The sequence below is a fragment of the Bubalus kerabau genome, chromosome 12 (assembly GCF_029407905.1).
Source record: "Bubalus kerabau isolate K-KA32 ecotype Philippines breed swamp buffalo chromosome 12, PCC_UOA_SB_1v2, whole genome shotgun sequence".
NCBI lineage: Eukaryota > Metazoa > Chordata > Mammalia > Artiodactyla > Bovidae > Bubalus > Bubalus kerabau.
The window spans coordinates 30,696,950-30,717,976 of NC_073635.1; the positions used below are offsets into that span (position 1 = coordinate 30,696,950).

The 21,027-nt window shown below is 44.2% G+C and overlaps 1 protein-coding gene and 1 non-coding gene across 7 annotated transcripts in view; one reads left to right on the forward strand and one right to left on the reverse strand.

Annotated features, from left to right (window-relative positions):
* ALOX5AP (arachidonate 5-lipoxygenase activating protein) overlaps positions 1-9,834 on the reverse strand; it is a 51,207-nt gene extending 41,373 nt beyond the window's left edge. For 2 of the 6 annotated variants that reach the window (XM_055541840.1, XM_055541835.1), the window contains exon 1: positions 9,647-9,801. Coding sequence is in view for 2 of the 6 variants with exons in the window: in XM_055541839.1 (XP_055397814.1) it covers positions 9,647-9,689 (43 nt within the window). In the remaining 4 variants the exon portion in view is untranslated. Of the gene's footprint in view, positions 1-9,646 lie in introns of all 6 variants that reach the window. The other 4 variants (XM_055541839.1, XM_055541833.1, XM_055541836.1 and 1 more) reach the window with 4 other exon arrangements.
* An 8,260-nt stretch (positions 9,835-18,094) lies between these two features.
* Positions 18,095-18,168, forward strand: TRNAN-GUU (transfer RNA asparagine (anticodon GUU)). The gene has a single exon. It is a non-coding gene; the product is annotated as a tRNA-Asn (tRNA).
* The last annotated feature ends 2,859 nt before the right edge of the window (positions 18,169-21,027 follow it).

Here is a 21,027-nt window from a genome sequence, read left to right on the forward strand (position 1 = left end):
ACAGGGTCTGCTCAGCGGATGCAGAGAGATGCAGCCGTCTGCTGCAGAGCCCGCTTGCTCCCTTTTAGAATCGTTGTCAGAGAAATGGGCTTTTTTAGGAGACACTCCATCTGGGAAGACAGTGGAAACAATGCTATGCATGTAAAGTACATCTCCCTTTGGATCTTTTTGATCAGAGCTTTCTTCCTGCCTTCTTTGTCCTGGAATGGATCCTGAAAGAATGCAGACTGAACCCTCACACTGGAAGGGCTCACAGAGGAGAGGAGGTGGCCTGAGATGACGATGTTCACCTTCACTCCCACTGCCCTCCTCCCCACGACCACCCCCTCTTCCTCAGCCTTCCTGAAAACCAGTCTGAGGAACCACTGCGCTTCAGAGCCCCCATCTCCCATCTCCCATCCCCCTTCCCCAGAGATACACCCCACCACACAAGGAGTGAATGTTAAATGCATGCAATAACTTTATCTATTCATATCACTGAATAGATGATACCTATGACAAACCTGCTTTAGCAGGCAGATTCTTCACCCCTAGTGTCACCTAGCTCAGTGGTAAAGAAACCATCTGCAATGCAGGAGATGCGGGTTCGATCCCTGGGTTGGGAAGATCCCCTGGAGAAAGAAATGGCTACTGGCTCCAATATTCTTGCCTGGGAAATCCTATGGACAAAGGAGCCTGGCAAAAGGAATTCATGGGATTGCAAGAGTTGGATACAACTTAGCGACTAAACCACAACCCTGACAAACCTAGGCAGAGTATTAAAAAGAAGAGACATAACTCTGCCAACAAAGGTCCATACAAGCTATGGTTTTTCCAGTAGTCCTGTACAGATGTGAGAATTGGATCCTAAAGAAGGCTGAGTACCAAAGAATTGATGATTTCAAATTGTGGTGGTGGAGAAGACTCTTGAGAGTCTGTTGGACAGCAAGGAGATCAAACCAGTCAATCCTAAAGGAAATCAACTCTGAATAATCACTAGAAGGACTAATGCTGAAGCTGAAGCTCCAATACCTCCGCCACTTGATGAGAAGAGCTGACTCATTGGAAAAGACCCTGATGCTGGGAAAGATTGAGGGCAGGAGGAGAACGGGCGACAGAGCATGAGATGGGTAGATGGAATCAACTCAAAGGACATGAGTTTGAGTAAACTCCAGGAAATAGTAAAGAACAGGGAAGCCTGGAGGACTACAGTCCACAGGGTCGCAAAGAGTCGGACTGAAGGACTGAACAATAATGACATTCCTATCACCTGTGTTAGTCTTGAGCTCTTCCTGCATGAAGCACCTTCAGCTTCTGTGCTCTGGGGCACTTACTCAGCATTTCATAAACACGTTTATTACTTTAATCCTTCTAAAGTGCCCGTCCAGTCTCCCAGCCAAACTGCAAGCTGCTCAAGCCTGGGACTGTATTTCATCCACCTCTCTCATCCTGGTACCTATTCATAGTCAGCGGATTCTGTGTTTATTTTTTATTTTGATCTATTACACAAATAAAACATGCTCACGGTAGGGTTGCATGTTTATTGGCAGAGTAAATCATCACAGTACACAATTCGCAGGCTCCACAGCAATTAAAGAAATGTAAACGTTTAGAAAGAGAAGATATTCTTATATGTGTATTGCATGGCTGTTTTTGTTTAGTCGCTAAGTCATGTCTGACTCTTTGCGACCCCACAGACTGTAGCCTGCCAGGTTCCTTTGTCCATGGAATTCTCCAGGCAAGGATACTGGGGTGGGTTGCCATTTCCTTCTCCAGGGGATCTTCCTGACCCAGGGATCAAACCCGCATCTCCTGCAATGTCAGGTGGATTCTTTACCACTAGGCCAGCTGGGAAGCCCGTGTATTATATTAAGACAAATCAATAAAGGTGATAAAATACTATGTGGAGACGATCATAGGAAAGGAGTGTGCTTAGACAGCATTGGAGGGATGCTGTAATCTGGTTAAAGACTTTGGGTTACTACCTGCTGACACCTAACAGGACGTATAAAGGTCCTCATGGTAAGACTTCCCTGGTGGCCCAGCGGTTAAGACTCCATGCTCTGAATTCAGGGGGCATGGGTTCAATCCCTAGTTGGGGAACTAATATCCTACATGCCTTGTGAAACCAGCCACACTCCGGGAGTCACCACCCATGTCCAAGGCAAGGTGGCCGTCCGGTCCTCTTGGGAGTGAGCGTGTGCAGGAAAACCCCAGAGCAGAGGGTCACAGGCTGCCCGGAGAGGCCCCACAGGCTGAGGCCGGCAGCTGTGGTGTGGACTACATCCTCCTACATAGTGAGGTGGTGCCAGGGAGGGCACCCCTGGACAGCAGGAAGGGTGTGGCCTTGGGAGGAGAGACGTGGACTCAGCTTTTTAAATTAAAACTAATGTTTGCATTTACTTTTCTGATAATGAAATTGTGCATGTTTATTACAGTAAAACTGGAAAGTAGATACAATCAATAAATAAACAAATCAACAAGCACCTATCACACCCCTTGATTACCTCTGTTATTACCTCTGTTACCACCTCAGTATGGAGTTTCAGGATTTCTTCTATATATATAGGTGTTGGATGTGTGTGTCTCATACAACTCTACTAACCTGTACATTTAAAACTGGTTAAGATGGGGGACCTCCCTGGTGGTTCAGTGGTTAAGACTCTATACTCCCAATGCAGGGGGAGCAAGTTCAATCCCTGGTCAGGTAACTAGCTCCCACATGCCACGACTAAGATTTTGCATGCTATAACTAAAGATCCTGAGGATCCTGTGTTCCACAATTAAGACCTGGTGCAGCCAAATAAATAAATACATGTAAATATTAAATATTATTATGAAATATTTTAAACACAAAGATCAGTTAAAATAATAACAACCTACAGAATGGGAGAATCATATATCTGAGAAAGGGCTAATATCCAGAATTTTTAGGGAACTCATACAACTCAACAAAAACAATAAAGCAGTGACATTACTTTGTCAACAAAGGTCCATCTAGTCAAGGCTATGGTTTTTCCAGTGGTCATGTATGGATGTGAGAGTTGGACTATAAAGAAAGCTGAGTGCTGAAGAATTGATGCTTTTGAACTGTGGTGTTGGAGAAGACTCTTGAGAGTCCCTTGGACTGTAAGGAGATCCAACTAGTCCATCCTAAAGGAAATCAGTCCTGGGTGTTCATTGGAAGGACTGATGTTGAAGCTGAAACTCCAATATTTTGGCCACCTGATGTGAAGAGCTGACTTATTTGAAAAGACCCTGATGTTGGGAAAGATTGAGGGCAGGAGGAGAAGGGGACGACAGAGGATGAAATGGTTAGATGGCAAAACCGACTCAATGAACATGAGTTGGGGTACACTCTGGGAGTTGGTGATGGACAGGGAGGCCTGGCATGCTGCGGTTCATGGGGTCACAGAGTTGGACACGACTGAGCGACTGAACTGAATGCAATTAAAAAGGGGGCAGGACTTCCCTGATGGTGAAGTGGGTAAGAATCCACCTGCCCAGTGCAGGGGTCATGGGCTTGATCCCTAGTCCGGGAAGATTCCACATGCAGTGGAGCAACTAAGCCTGTGGCCACTACTACTGAGCCCAAGTTCTAGAGCCCGTGAGCTGCAACTCCTGAAGCCTGAACACCTAGAGCCTGTGCTTAGCATCCAGAGAAGCCACCACAATGAGAAGCCTGCGCACCACAACTAGAGAGTAGCCCCCACTCGCTGTAACTAGAAAAAGCCTGCATGCAGCAACGAAGACAACGGTGCAACCAAAAACAACAAAATAACTAAATGAAAATTTCAAAGGTGGGGAGCAAAAGACCAGTAGGCAGTTCTCCCAATGAGATATACAAGTTGGCCAAAGAAGCATACGAAAAGATACTCAACATCATTAATTATCAGAGAAATGCAAATCAAAATCACAATGAGGTATTAGCTCACACTCAGAAGGGTCACCATAATAAGAACAAAAGATACCAAGTGTCTGCAAGGATGGAGTGAAATTAGAACCTTCGTGCACTGTTGGTAGGTACGTAAAATGGTGCAGCCATTATGGAAAACAGTAGGGAGCTTCCACAAAAGTTAAAACTACCATATGACCCAGCAACCCCACTCCTGGGTATCTATCCAACAGAATTCAAAGCAGGATCTCACAGAGATATCTGCACGTCCATTGCACATTATTTGCTGCAGCACTATTCACAATAGCCAAGGAGTGGAAGCAAACCAAATATGTACTGACAGATGAATGGATAGAGAAAATGTGGTCTATACAGATATACATACATATACATATAATGCGGCCTTAAAAAAAGAAGGAAACTCTGACATATGCTACAACATGGATGGATCTTGAGCACATTATGCTAAGTGAAATAAGCCAGTCACAGAAGGACAAATATTGTTATGATTCCACTCATATGAAGAGCCGGAAGCAAATTCATATAAACAGAGAGTAACGTGGTAGTTGCCAGGGCCTGGGAGGACTGGGGAATGAAGAGGTATTGTTTAATGGGTATAAAGTTTCTGTTTTTCAAGATGAAAAAGTTGTGGAGCTGTTCACACAATAAGGCAAATATGCTTAACAGTACTGAACACAGAAATGGTTCAGATGATAAATTTTTTGTTGTATGTTTTTTCCCCACAGTAAAAAAAGTAACAAAAATCTGTGTACCAATCCTAGAACATCATCAAATCCTAACATTTTACTATACGTTCTTCAGACTTTATCCAGGAGCAAAAGGTGCCAGACAATGGTGTGTTGGGGGGGACTCCTGTCTCCATGAACTGTTTCCCTCTTCAGAGGCATCTGCTTTCCTGAACTTTTTTTAAAATTTTTCCTGTGTATGTCTGATATTATAATCGCATGTAAATAGATCTATAAATAATATATCGCATTGCTTTGTCTATTTACTACTTTTATATAAATGGTAACATAGATGGGAAGAAAATGGAAACAGTTACAGACTTTATTTTCTTGGGCTCCAAAATCACTGTGGACAGTGACTGCAGCTATGATATTAGAAGATGCTTGCTCCTTGGAAGCAAGCTATGACAAACCTAGAGAGCATGTTAAAAAACAGAGACATCATTTTGCTGACAAAGGTCCGCATAGTCAAAGCTACAGTTTTTCCAGTAGTTGTATACAGATGTGAGAGTTGGACCATAAAGAAGGCTAAGTTCTGAAGAATTGATGCTTTTAAACTGTGGTGCTGGAGAAGATTCTTGAGAGTTCCCTGGACTTCAAAAGATCAAACCAGTCAATCCTAAAAGAAATCAACCCTGAATATTCACTGGAAGGACTGATGCTGAAGTTGAAGCTCTAATCCTTTGGCCACCTGATGCGAAGAGTGGACTCATTGGAAAAGACCCTGATGCTGGGAAAGATTGAGGGCAGGAGGAGAAGGGGGCAATAGAGGATGAGATGGTTGGATGGCATCACTGACTCAATGGACACGAGTTTGAGCAAATTCCAGGAGATAGTGAAGGACAGGGAAGCCTGGCGTGCTACAGTCCATAGGGTCACAAAGAGTCGGACACAGCTGAGCAACTGAACGACAACCATGATGGACCTATCCTTTGTGCAACATCACATTTTAAAATTGATATACACTGATAAAGACCCAAGTCATTATTAAAGCTTCCGTACAGTATTGCAATGTTTAAATATACTGTGTTTACTTATCCACCATCATTTTGATGAGCAGTTGAGTCATTTCAAATGCTGCACTATTATGACAACTCAACAACAAAAAACAAACAACCCAATGAAATCCGGGCAGAGCGTCTGAATAGACATGTTTCAAAAGAAAACACACAGATGGCCAACAAGCACATGAAAAGATGCTCAATATCACTAATAATCAGGGAAATGCAAATCAAAATCACAGTGAGATAGCATCTTATACCTGCTAGAAGGACTGTTATCAGAAAGACAAGGAGGAGCAAATGTTGCAGAGGATATGGAGAAGAGGGAAACCTCATGCACTGTTGGTAGGAATGTAAATTGGTGCAGCCACTGTGGAAAACAGTATGGAGATTTCTCAAAGGATTAAAGATAGGACTACAATATGATCCAGATAGTCTACCTCCGAGTATTTATATAAAGAACACAAAAATACTAGTTTGAAAAGATATATGCACCTCTGTGTTCATTGCCAAGATGTGGAAACAACCTCAGTATCCACTGAGGGATGAATAGACAAAGACGATGTAAGATATACACACACACACACACAAACACACACAACACAGCAGAAATACTACACAGCCCAAACAAGTGAAACCCTGCCATTTGTGACAATACAGGTTGACCTTGATGGTATAAGTGAAATACTAAGTGAAATCAGTCAGATGGAGAAAGATAAATACTTTATCATTTCTCATATGTAGATTTCATTCATGTGTATAATCTAATATCATGAATAAATGAAATTAAATAAAAATAAACTCTTAGAGAACAGATTTGGGGTTATCAGAGGGGAAGGGGTTGTGGGGTGGGCAAAATGGGTGAAGGGGGCCAAGCACATGGTGATGGAAGGTAACTAGACTCGTGTGATCACTCTGGAGTGCACAGAGATGTTGAACTAAAATGATGTACACCAAGGACTTATATGTACACCAATGACTTACATGTATATCTTATATGTACACCTTATATGTACACTTTTATGTGCACTTGTACACCAAGGACTTATAAAATATTAATATTTAAATATATCTATTTATTTAAATTTAAATTAAATACATTATTGTTTATTTAAATAAAATAAACAAAACGGTTCACTGCTGCTGCTGCTAAGTCGCTTCAGTCGTGTCTGACTCTGTGCGACCCCATAGACAGCAGCCCATCAGGCTCCCCGTCCCTGGGATTCTCCAGGCAAGAACACTGGAGTGGGTTGCCATTTCCTTCTCCAATGCATGAAAGTGAAAAGTGAAGTTGCTCAGTCATGCCGGACTCTTAGCGACCCCATGGACTGCAGCCTACTAGGCTCCTCCGTCCATGGGATTTTCCAGGCAAGAGTACTGGAGTGGGGTGCCATCGCCTTCTACTGTGAACAATACTGGATAGAGTATTGGATAGAACAGTACTGGATAGAGTACACAGATAAGAGTCTGTGTACATCCTTGTCTACGCATCTCTAGGATGAAAAACTGCACTGGAGGGAGTGAGTCTATCCAGTGTCACCAGGATACTGACAAACGGTTCTCCAGGGTGTGTGCCCCCAACTTCCACCCACAGCAGACGAAAGCACCAAGCGCTCACACCACACCAACTGAGTCTGTCAGGCTTCCTCAGCTCTGCCAATCTGCTGGGTGTGAAATAGCATCTCACTGTGATTCTATGTGTCCCAGGTTATTAGAAGAGCTGACTGTCTTCTCACAAGTTTATTGATGACGGGTTTCCTCTCCACTGATGTTTTGCCTGTTTCTCGCTTTTGTTGTTTGTCTTCTGATTGGGACGTATTTTTATGAATTCTGGATACTAAGGCTTTTCTAGTTACATGAGTTGCAAATTCTTTCCAGACCATGGTTTGTCATTTACATTTATTTATTTTTTGCTTATTCGTTTAACAAAAGTTCTTCTGCATTTTAATTAGAATCAAATACATCAACTCTTTATTTTATGTTTATATTTATTGTGTTGTGTTAATGAAATCCTTTCTTACCCTAAGGAGACTTTTCTATCTTCCCTGGAGAACACAGTAATGATTCAGTAAATATTGACTGAATAAGTGAATTATTTCTAGTTTCTTGGTCTCTAGAAAATTTCACAAATCCAACTTTTAATTTATTTTGTATAAGCCCTATGCCCATATAAGTAATCTTTTATTGCAAAATTGGACTTACATGTAAAAGGTGGTGCTACCACTTGTCCTAATGAAGCCAAGTGGAAACACGCCTTTTTTTTTAACAGGCACAGAACCTGAATAAACATTTCCAAAGAAGATAAACAAATGGCCAGAAGATATAGGAAAATGTGTTCCATATCACTCATCATCAGGGAAATGCAAATCAGAAAGCACAATGATATACCATTTTGAACCTGTTAGAATGGTTATCATCAAAAAGACAAAACATAACAAGTGTTAGCAAAGGTGTAGACAAAAGAGAACCCCTGTGTCCTGTTGGTGGAAATATACATTTGGGCAGTCACTTTGGAAAATAGTATAGAGATGCCTCAAAAAATTAAAAACACAAATACCGTGAAAGTGTTAGTCGCTCAGTTGTGTCTGACTGTTCGTGACCCCACGGACTGTAGCTTCTTTGTCCATGGGATTCTCCAGGCAAGAATACTGGAGTGGGTTGCCATACCCTCCTCCAAGGGATCTTTCTGACCCAGGGATTGAACCTGCATCCCCCGTGTCTCCTGAACTGCAGGCAGATTCTTTACCAGCTGAGCCATCAAGGAAGCTACCATAAAGTCCAGCAATTTCACCTATAGGAATATATCCAAAGGATTTAAATACAGGATCTCAGAGAGATATCTACCCTCCCATGTTCACTGCAGCATTATTCACAATAGACAAGTCATGAAAGCAACTATGTGTCTGTCAAAAGATGAATGGATATATATCTCTCTCTTATAGTTCAATAAAGCTAAAAAATTTTTTTTAATTTAACCAAAAAGTTTTTACGTCCTAGCTCCTCTCCTGGAAGCTTGCCTTCTGTAATATACTAGCGAAAATAACCATTCTTCTTCACAAGAGATACAGTTGAGAAAGAGGATTCTTAAACATAGCAATATTTAGAAAGCAGAAAGTAAGCCTTGTTAGCGAGGGCTACAGCAATAGAACAAGGCACCTAGAACAGCCCACACAGTCAAAAATTGTGTTGAGCATCTATTATGTAAGGAGAGTTGTGGAACTTCTTTCTTTAAAAAATGTAATCATTGGGTGTTGCGGCCAATAAAGTTCTTAATGCCAGAGTTATTGCCATCCATGGCACCACGTCAATAACTCCAGCTTATCAATGTCATCCCACTGCTTTTCCCTTTGTAAAACCTTTGTCGAGCGACTTCCCTGGTGGTCCAGGGATTAAAACTCCATGGTCCCAATTCAGGGGGCCTGGGTTGCATCCTTGCTCAGGGAACTAAGATCCTACATGCCACAACTAAGAGGTTGTATGATGCAAATGAAAGAACCTGCATGCCACAAAGATCAAACATCCCACGTGCCACGACTAAGACCTAGTGCACAGCCAAATAAATAAGCAATCAATATTTTAGAGTCTCCTTTCCATTTTCCACCACCCCCTCCCAACAAGGCCTCCTCACTTCACAGCTGGTGTATCAAAATAGCCTCCTAACTAGGTTTCCCACTAGTTTCTCTCCCATCCTTTGATTGCCAGATTAACTTTCCACATCACCTTGTTATCCAATCTCTTTCATTCAAAATTTTCAGTGCATCCTCACTGTATACATAGAACATACTAGTTCAGACATTGTTCCTTTGATGAATGTTTAAGTCATTTAAAATTTTCCACCACTATGAACAATACTCTTATGAACAATATTATTCATAATGCCAACTTTTGGAGGGAGGCTCTAGAGGGAGGGGACTCATGTATACATATAACCGATTCATGTTGTACAGAAGAAGCTAACATACTTGTAAGGCAATCATACTCCAACAATAAAATAAAATTTAAAAAAATAATGCAAACTTTCTAACCAGATATATAAGGGCCTCCAGACTGGCACTTAGCTTTCTTCATGTCCTACCAAGGTCTGTGTAAATATTCTTCTTTGATTGAGTCAGTCATACATCCTCACGGTCCACACCTCCACTCCCTCTCCTCACCATCTAAAGATCTTGCCAAGGATCGACCCAGGACCCAGCTCCTCCCAAGGCTCTTTACTGATCGCTCAGTGGTTACTCTTGCCTCAGATGCCTTAATTACTGACCCCCGGTTCTCACTTACTGCCTTGAACCTTTTTAATAGATCTCCTACTTGCCAAAGTAGATTAAAATGATCTGTGGACAAGACTGATGTCTTGGAAGGTCTCTGAAAGAAGGAGAATCTTTGAAGCAACTAACCTGGTTCCTTATGAGATTCAACAAATAGCTGCTAACTTCCATGTAGCCCTAAATGCATTAAATATTTCATATTAAACTTACAAATTTTTTAAAGTCTTAATATTCTCCTATAGGTTGGGTTATCCTTCCCAAATGAAATTAATTCATTGTAAAAGAAGAAAAAATATTAGTTCAAAAAAAATTTTTTTAAGAATGTAGAAATCATCTAAAAATCTCAAGTGCATGCATGCTCAGTCGCTAAGTTGTATCCAACTTTTTGTGACTTCATGGTCTGTAGCCCACCAGGCTCCTCTGTCCATGAGATTTTCCAGGCAAGAATACTGGAATGGGTTGCCATTTCCTCCTGCTGGAGATTTTCCCAACCCAAGGATCGTACCTAGTCTCCTATGTTGGCAGGTAGACTCTACCACTGAACTACCTGCAAAGACCCTGATGCTGGGAAAGACTGAAGGCGAAAAGAGAAGAGGGAGGCAGAGGCTAAGATGGTTACCTGGTATCACTGACTCAATGGACATGAATTTGAGCAAACTCTCGGAGATACTGAAGGACAGGGAAGCCTGGCGTGCTGCTGTCCATGGGGTCACACAGAGTCAGGCACAACTTAGCAACTGAACAACATGACCACCACTTGGGAAGCCCAAAATTTCAAGGATCAGTTCTTAAATGAAAGCATATTCATTCTAAAGAATTGCACATTGTAAAATTCCCCACAGGAATCTACTGTCCCTCAGACACTCTTTCTGAGGCAGATGAAAGAGTTGGAGAAAAGAGACCAGGTGACGGGCATACAGGGCTTGGCAGAGACCCACCTGTGCAGACACGGGACTATGCACGTTACCACCTCACAGGCTGGCACTCCTCTGCCCCAAGATGGAGAAGATCAGCCAAGAATAACCACCTACCACCCTCTATCTGCAATTTAGGAAACTGCTTCTGCCACCTTTCATCACTGGCTCTTTATAAGTACTGCTTGCTGCAAATGCTTGAGGAAGTAGTAGAAAGGGAGAAAGAAGAAAAATAAAATCACCATTCAGAGATACCCAGAACCACTACTCATGTATAAACACACACACACACAATTTGTGCTCATACTGTATAGGCAATGTGAGAGGCTGTGTGGGTCAAGTTACAAGTGTGACTGATGGAACGTGAGTCTGGGTCTGGAACCCAGCTCTACATTCACAAGCTCTAGAACCTGAACAAAAGCTCTCTGCTCCTGTTCCCCACCTGCAAAATTAGAATAAGTAATGATGTCTGCCCCACAGGATTGCTATGGGCTAAAATGAGATGTTATATATAAGTGTGTCTAATAGCATGAGACACATAGAATATGCAGCTGTGAGTTATCACAGTGACATAGTTCTTCATCTGACCTTTTCACTTAACATTTCATCATAGCCTATTGTCAAACATTCTTTGAAAATACTATTCTTAGAATTATAGGATTCTGTAGCTTTTTTTTTTAACGTAACACTTTACCAAGACTATGTCCTTCCCCAGTGGTGGAGCAGTAAAGAATCGCCTGCAACTAAGGAGATGCAGCTTCGATCCCTGGGTCGGAAAGATCCCCTGGAGGAGGGCATGGCAAGCCACTTCAGTATTCCTGCCTGGGAAATCCCATGGACAGAGGAGCCTGGCGGGCTACAGTCCATGGGGTGACAGAGAGTCGGACATGGCTTATTGACTAAACAACAACTTACCAGGACTTACTGTATATTTCAAAACATTATTTTTAATGTCTATATATTTAATATTCTATTTTCTCAATATACTACAATTTATCATTTTTTCCTGTTGCTGGACATCTAAGTTGTTTCCTGTTGTGCTGTTGTTGAGTTGCCAAGTCATGTCCATTTCTTTTGTGAACCCATGGACTGTAGCCTACCAAGCTACTCTGTCCATGGGATTTCCCAGGCAAGAATACTGGAGTGGGTTGCCACTTCCTTCCTATTTATCACTATCATAAATAATACTGTGATGATATACTTAAAACCTGGGTCATATCCTTGGTCACTTTCTTAGGACAGATTTCTAAATATAGAATTTCTAGAAAAAGAGGGTATAAACATTGTTCAGTGTTCCTTTTACCAATCTACTATCCAGAAATAATAGCCCAAGTTTACTTGGTCAGTGCTGTGTAACAGTGGACCCTAATGATGTCCTTGATAAAAATTTTAGTAATATCTCTCTTTCTGCTTTGCTATTTGAGAAAAGGAAAATTTTTACTTCATTTAATTTTGATAACTTGTAAGTTCAGAATCTTCTGCTCATGTCTCAACTTTTGTTTGCCCCCCCACCCCTTTTTTTAAGTTGAGGTGTAAAGAGGTAGTTTTTGAGAATTCCCTCGTAGTCCAATGGTTAGGACTCTGAGCTCTCACTCCCAAAGATCTGGGTTCAATTACTGGTTGGGGAACTAAGATCCCACAGGCCACATGGTGTGGTCAATACATAAATAAATTTTTAAAGAGGTATTTTTCCATATTAATTGATAAATCTTCTTTATATAATCAGTTCACTTCAGTTCAGTTGCTCAGTCATGTCCGACTCTTTGTGACCCCATGAATCTCAGCACGCCAGGCCTCCCTGTCCATCACCAACTCCCGGAGTTCACTCAGACTCACGTCCATCGAGTCAGTGATGCCATCCAGCCATCTCATCCTCTGTCGTCCCCTTCTCCTCCTGCCCCCAATCCCTCCCAGCATCAGAGTCTTTTCCAGTGAGTCAACTCTTCGCATGAGGTGCCCAAAGTACTGGAGTTTCAGCTTTAGCATCATTCCTTCCAAACAAATCCCAGGGCTGATCTCCTTCAGAATGGACTGGTTGGATCTCCTTGCAGTCCAAGGGACTCTCAAGAGTCTTCTCCAACACCACAGTTCAAAAGCATCAATTCTTCGGCGCTCAGCCTTCTTCACAGTCCAACTCTCACATCCATACATGACCACAGGAAAAACCATAGCCTTGACTAGATGAACCTTTGTTGGCAAAGTAACGTCTCTGCTTTTGAATATGCTATCTAGGTTGGTCATAACTTTCTTTCCAAGGAGTAAGCGTCTTTTAATTTCATGGCTGCAGTCACCATCTGCAGTGATTTTGGAGCCCAGAAAAATAAAGTCTGACACTGTTTCCACTCTTTCCCCATCTATTTCCCATGAAGTGATGGGACCAGATGCCATGATCTTCGTTTTCTGAATGTTGAGTTTTAAGCCAACTTTTTCACTCTCCTCTTTCACTTTCATCAAGAGGCTTTTGAGTTCCTCTTCACTTTCTGCCATAAGGGTGGTGTCATCTGCATATCTGAGGTGATTGATATTTCTCCCGGGAATCTTGATTCCAGCTTGTGCTTCTTCCAGCCCAGTTTTTCTCATGATGTACTCTGCATATAAGTTAAATAAGCAGGGTGACAATATACAGCCTTGACGTACTCCTTTTCCTATTTGGAACCAGTCTGTTGTTCCATGTGTGTTAGGAAGTTAATTTTTTCCTCATATTTTTTCCAGTTTCCTTTAGGCTTATGTTTTCATTTATTCATCTCTTCTGCATGGAGTTACTTTGAGCACCTGCTGTGTGCTGAGCACCGTGGCAGGTGCTGGGATTCAGCAGAGAACAAAGTCGACTGAAATCTCTGTCCTTGGAGGCCCTACCTCTTAGTGGAAGCTTCTAGTCGAGGGTGTCATTTCAATGGACACAATCATCTAGCTTCTAGAACACCTGTTTTCTAGTTAGATAAGTACCTATAATTACTTAAACATAATTGGTCCATTAATGCCATCTTCTCTTCAGAAAACCATTGTATTCACATGAATATGAAGCAGGAGACACCCCAGAGCTCAATCTAATGGAGAAAATTTGATAATATTTTCAAACAAGTATGACTGAAAGAAAACCTTTAAGCTTTCAGCTGGGACTCGAACACTTTCAGTGGTTATTTCCTTGTTTCCCTTCTATGCAGGTGCCTCTAAAATTTTAAACCATTGAACATCCCACAGTCTGGGGCTGGAGACATGGGGGTGTGTGGGTGGGGCTGATGAGAAAAGAGAAGTTTGGAGTCTTGTCTAGGCTCATGCTTATGTACCAAAGTACCATAACCTGGGTGATTCACAGACAACACAAATGGACTTCTCACAGTTGTGCAGCCTGGAAGTCCAAGATCAGGGTGCCAGCAGGATCATGCTTCAGTGAGGGCCTTCCGTATTGCAGACTGCTGATCTCTAGTTGTACCCTGACATGACGGAAAAAGATGGAGCTATCTCTCCAGCCTCTTAAAAGGGCACTAATCCCATTCATGACATCCCCACCAAAATACCTCCCAAAGGCCTGACCTCCAAATACCATCACAGTGGCAAATAGATTCCAACATGTGAACTTTGAGGCAACACAACATTTAGTCCATAACAGATCCCATAAGCAGACAGGAGTGCCAGCATTGTGCCAGGAGTGACTATATGGAATGGTGATGTAACAGTCAATTTCACAAGAGAGTCTTTTCCCTCAATGGGGAAAGGAATGGGACCCTCAATAGTAGCAAAACTGCCTTTTTAGCAACCTGTGTGCACATGTGACTCAGGAGCAAATTAGGACTGCCCACCAAATCCTCAGCACTTGGAAACAACTCCAGAGAAGGGGATAGAGGGAATCCTGAATTGACAAGAGATTGTTTCCTAAGCAGCAGCAGAACAGGAAATCAAAAGAGAAATTGAACTGAATCATAGAAAGATAGAGTTATATTTCTTATACATCCGAAAGGTATCACTGTGTTTCTAACAGGAATCATAAGGCGGTGGTGAGGGATAGGGATCATCATTTAAACACTTAAATTAGAATTTCCCACAGTCCTGGGGATTCCCTGGAGGTCCAGTGGTTAGGACTGCAGGGGGCATAGGTTCAATCCCTGGTCAAGAAACTAAGATCCTTGTAAACACTGCAAGGTGGCCAAAAAAAGTCCCACAGTCCCTGAGGAGAAACTGAAAGTGCAAATGGAAAATTCCATTAAATTAGCATAAAAAGCTAACTTTTAAAGGTGCAGGTTGGAAAACCTAATCTGCTCCAATAATTCCAAGATGGAGTTCATCAATTCCTTCTTCACCTGTAGGCCACGCATAAGCACCATATACATAAATGAACTCCAGATTAAACATGGCTGCAGGCAGTTATGTTTTCCTAAACAGAACCAGATCAAACATAACTGACTCCAAAAGTTGCCCAACACAGATAAACAAAACAAGGTCTCTAGACAGTCCTACTCAGCAGATTCCTCCTTCATTTCCTCTCCTTGCACAGCACAGGCTCAACTCTGCAGCTTCCCTTAGTCTTTCCCTACCCCCTTTATCAGAAACTGGCCTCCATCACTCAGAGCTTTCTCCTAAGAAGCAAAGCTGGCTCTACCTAGAAGGAAGCAAGCAGAAGAAGGGTCAGAGAACCCAAAAGAAGGATCAGAAAATATGCTCAACATCACTAATCACTGAGTGAGTGAAGTCGCTCAGTCGTGTCCGACTCTTTGCGACCCCATAGATTGTAGCCTACCAGACTCCTCCCTCCATGGGATTCTCCAGGCAAGAATGCTGGAGTGGGTTGCCATTTCCTTCTCCAGGGGATCTTCCCAACCCAGGGATCGGACCCTGGTCTCCAGACCCGGATCTCCCACATACCAGGCAGACGCTTTAACCTCTGAGCCACCAGGGAAGCCCTGGTGGGGCTAATCACTAGGGAAATGCAAATCAAAACCACAATGAGAACACTTCACATCCATCAGGATGGCTATTACAGAAAGTAAGGAAGGGATGGAGGAAAGAAGGAAGATGGAGAAAGGAGAGACAAAGAAAGGAGAGAGGAAGAAGGAGGAGGGAGGAAAGAGAAAGAAAGAAAAGAGGGAGGGAGGAAGGAAAGGAGAAAGGAAGAGGGAAAGAAAACAGCAAGTGTTGGCAAGGATGTGGAGAAATAGAAACTTCTGAGCATTGTTGGTGGACAAATGTGAAATGTGCAGCTGCTGTGAAAAATGGTATGAAAAATTAAAAACCGAACTGCCATATGATTCATCAATTGTATTTCTGGATATGTTACCCCAAAGAAATAACAGTACGGACTCAAAGAGGTACGTGCACATCTGTGTTCACTGTAGCATTATTCACAACCACAAAAATGTGGGAGCAACCCAGGCGTCCATCAACTGAGGAAGGGGTAAAGAAAATGTGGTGCATACACACAGCAGAATATGACTCAGCCTTAAAAAGGGTTAGGGTTGAATTCCGCCTTGAGAGGGAAATTTCAACTTATGCAACAATGTGGATGAACTCTGAAGACATGCTAAGTGAAACAAGACAGGACAAGTACTGTACAATTCCACCACATGAGGTACCAGCTGCTGCTGCTGCTGCTAAGTCGCTTCAGTCATGTCCGACCCTGTGTGACCCATACATGGCAGCCCACCAGGCTCCCCTGTCCCTGGTATTCTCCAGGCAAGAACACTGGAGTGAGTTGTCATTTCCTTCTCCAATGCAAGAAAGTGAAAAGTGAAAGTGAAGTCAGTCATATCTGACTCTTAGCAACCCCATGGACTGCAGCCTACCAGGCTTCTCCATCCATGGGATTTTCCAGGCAAGAGTACTGGAGTGGGTTGCCATTGCCTTCTCCAGAGTGGACCGAGGGTAGCCATATTCCTAGACACAGAAAGTAGAATGGTGGTTGCCAGGTTTGGGCTTCCCAGCTGTCTCAGTGGTTTAAAAAAAAAAAAAAAAATCAGCCAATTCAGGAGAATCAAGAGATGCAGGTTCAATCCAGGGGTCAGGAAGATCCCCTGGAGCAGGAAAGGGGAAGCCACTCCAGTATTCTTGCCTGGAGAATCCCATGGAAGGAGGAGCCTGGCAGGCTACAGTGCACAGGGTTGCAAAGAGTCAGACACGACTGAGCACACACATACTCCACAGGAGTGTTTACTGGGTGCAGAGTTTTAGTTTTGGAGATGGGTGATGGTAATGGTTGACAGCAGTGTGAGTGTATTATTGTCACTGAACTGTGTGCTTTAAAAACAAACACCGTTAAAATGATGAGAAAAGAAGAACTAGGAGGAAGGGAGGAGGGATGGGAGAGGAAAGCAGGAGCCAGAGTTGGAGGAAGGCCCCTCCCAGGTAAACCGAACGGAAACAGGAACACACACTAGACTGGATTTGGCACGTGGAGAGCTAGAGTGAAATTTCCTTTTCGGTGTGCTGAGGGCACAGGGGAGCTGAGCCCAAAGGAGCTCTAGAGATCTGACTTCAGGCAAAAGTAGAATGAAAACCAGGCAGTTCTCAGGGTGTGGCACCAAGCTAAGGCCCCCACTCCCCTCCTCCGTGGAGCGGGGCGGGCGGGGGTGAGGGGGCTTCCAAGGCCTCAGTGCATTAGTCAGGGAAAGCCGGGGGCCTGCAGTGACCACTTCAAGCGTCAGGGCGTGTCTGAATTGCCACTCCCTCCATAAAGGCCGTTCTGATGTCCCCCAAACCATGCATTCTCGGCGCGGGCCCTAGCCTCCCCCTCCACCCAAAGAGGGCAAACAGTGGTTCTTGCAGGTGGAAAAATCTTTCCATGCACCAAGCACAGAAGCGCATATGGCAAATTCACACCGCGGATCTGTGGTGTCATAATTTGGGAGGGTGGTGGTGGGTGGGGGCAAAATCCATGTTCCTCTCAGCTCCGGCGAGGGAGCACGGGCGACCTCACCCGGTCCAGCCCCTGCGGCCAGGCTCCCTGTCGCCGGGGTCGCGGTCACGGTCACCGCGCGCGGCCGCCACCTTCCCGCGCGAACAGGAAGAGGGAAGGGGGCGCGGCCGACCCCCAAGCCGCCGGGGCGGGGCCGGCTCCGATTCCGGGGGGCGGGGCCAGACTCGGGGCGGGGCCAGGGCCGGCTCCGGGGGGCGGGGCCTGCGGGCGGCGCCCTGCCCCCCGAGGAGCCCCCGCGGCTCCGCCCGAATGTCCGCCTGACGCCCGGCTCCTCCCGCCGCCTCCTCGGCGCGCTTCTCCGAGGTGCCCGCGAGGCAACGCCCCGGGCAGCTAGGGAGCCGCTGCGGCCGCGGAAATCTGTACACACCGCAGCGCATCCCCGGTAGCTGGGTCTCTGTGGCGCAATCGGTTAGCGCGTTCGGCTGTTAACCGAAAGGTTGGTGGTTCGAGCCCACCCAGGGACGGTAGCGTTTTGTTTTTCCTCTCTGGGAAAATTCATTTTAAAATGGCAACAGGGAGATTTTTTTAATGGAGCGATACTGCGACGCTTCTAGGACAGAGGAAGACGACGTCCAGTTAATGGTGTTCGGTGCCGGTGAATCCGAAAGCGACGCTGCTGCGGCGTGGTTTGCTCATTCTAGTTCAAACAAGTATGTGGGGGAAACGTGCACCCATGGTCCAGGAGACCTGCCCGACCTTGTTCATCAACAGCAGACACTGCAATGGCAAAAACAAACCCCAAACACGCAATTGCTCATTGGCAGGTGAATGAATAAATAACCATTGGTTTCTCTAGGAAAACCCGAAAGGCAAAGTGGTTATGCAATTTTGCCTTATGTGCAGCCAGAAAGATTGGAGGAGCCGTGGAGATGCAAACAGGCAAGAGGAGACATCTCAGACTGTGGAGGCACAATTCATCCCAAGCCACTGTGGGCTGAATTAAGCTGTGCTCTATCTAGCTTTTGGACCCAGGACTTCAATCTAGGCAAAGGCCTTAACTATTCACTTTGTTTAGACTCCCAGCAGAATTTTTCCTGAAATTAGAAAGTGTAGAGGTTCCTGTTAAAAAATCTCAAACGACGTGTTTTCAACTCATCGCACAGAAGACGCAAATATTTTTCAAGCAGACGATTAACACACGATTTCCTCTTTTTTTCTGATTTTATTGAGAAGTAATTGACATTAACACTGTATACAATACGATTTTCTATAAAGACAGGGAACCGCATGACAATATGATAACATGAGGCTGTAATTCATTCCTGCCAAGACTGAGGTCACCTCGTGCTCAGTAGGTAGGTGCTTTTTCTCTGGGATGTACCTACCATGAATAGACTTTAGAGACCCAGAAGAAGGAATTGTTAAACTATCTCACTAGGGTGTCTCTTAGGGAATGCTTTGACAAATGCTGGCTGACAACTATTTATCAAGTTACTGTCGATGATAAAATATCCTCTACTGCCTTGTTAGGAGCCCTCAGGAAGAAGACACAACATTGCACTTTTGGTGGAATTCCAGACAGAACAGTAGCCCGTCCCCACCCCCCCCAACCCCCCACCCCCCCCCACCCCTACCCACTGCACCCCCACCCAAATGTTCTTAGCTAGGAGCCTTTCTGAAGCTCCTGGAAATTCCAGACTTTCCACCTACACTTCAGGATAGCTTACAGTGGAAATAAGAGAATGGGGGGGTGGAGGTGGAATTATGTCATAAGATCATTTACAGACTGTTCAAATTGAGTCTCACATTTCAAGATGAAGAAGCTGTAATATTTTCTGTTAACTGAAGTGACGGATCCTTCCACTTGGAAGCTGAGTATATTTACACTAGACTCTAAGCTCCTTGAAGGAAGAGACCATATTAATGATCATTTTAGTATCCAGAGGATTCCCTTCACCCTGTTTCCGAATGAAACCTTTTAGAGGTTATAAGCACTTACCAGGAGTTCTTTGAAAGGTCCAGTCTGCCTTACACCCTCTTCCTGGCCAGATGTCTGCCCAGCGTGCCCTTCCCCATCTCTGCTTACCTGGGTCACATCTGCTGAGAAGCTACCCCTGGGGAAGCCTCCCCAACACTGCTTCCATCTGATATAGATGCCCGTCCTCCGCGATTCATCATAGCACCCTGCAACCAGGGAGTTACTTGTCCCCTAAAAGTGACCGTGATCTCTTTAGAGGAGGAACCATGCCTTTATTCACGCTGCTCGCTCACCTAGCACAGGCCTGTCCCATGGCACACACTCAGGACCAGAGCCATCCCTGCCTTCCTGGGTACATGGTTCACAGAGGCCGACAGTCACATAAAAATGCATATGACCAAGGGTCAGCATGAGGAACACAGAAAAATGTCCCCTGGCCCTGAAGAAAGAAGTCAACTTAGATGGGCTGAACTGTCTTCATGGAGGACTTGAAATGACCCTGAAAGATCTGGACAAGGCACAAGGCAGGGGAGGGACATTTTAGGCTGGGGAGATTTCAGGACAAGATGAGGGGGTGGTGGGGGTTGTGGGTGGACTATGTGTACTTAGGGTTCAGTGAAAATGTTCTTAGCTTGCAAAAGGGCCCTGAAGACTGAGGAAAGAGGCTGGGCTTGACTCTAAAGGAGTCACTGTTAAAGGTTTCTGTTTTAGGACAGAAGGAAATCTATTTTTGGTGGTCAGGCTGACAATAGCATCAATAAGAAATAAGAGATCAGAGGACAGTTGAGACACACTTATATTTCAAAAGAGAAGCAGTGAGGCTCTGGGCTAAGGTGAGTAAAGGAAAGAAGGCATGGATGAATTCAAGGGAAGACTGGTTGAAACTTCGGGACGGAAACAGGAAGGAAGTGTGAGGGTGAAGCCCACATTTAAAGCTTGCTGTGTTCAGACCACAAGTCATGTCTGACTCTTTGTGACTCCATGGACTGCAGCACATCACGCTTCCCTGTCCTTCACTATCTCTTAGAGTTTGCTCAGACTCATGTCCATTGAGTCAGTGATGCCATCCAACCATCTCATCCTCTGTCATCCCCTTCTCCTCCTGCCTTCAATCTTTCCCAGCATCAGGGTCTTTTACAGTGAGTCGGTTCTTTGCATCAGGTGGCCAAAGTATTGGAGCTTCAGCTTCAGCATCAGTCCTTCCAATGAATATTCAAAGTTGATTTTCTTAAGGGTTAAAGCCTGAGGGACCCAGAAAAATGGTGATGCCTTTGCTTGATCTGGGACTTTGGAGGATTCTTAAAGAAAACTTGAAATTCAAAAAATTATAAATTGTCCATATTTTTAGCTTATCTAACCTATGGTCTAGACCATTCAGGTATGACCTAAATCAAATCCCTTATGA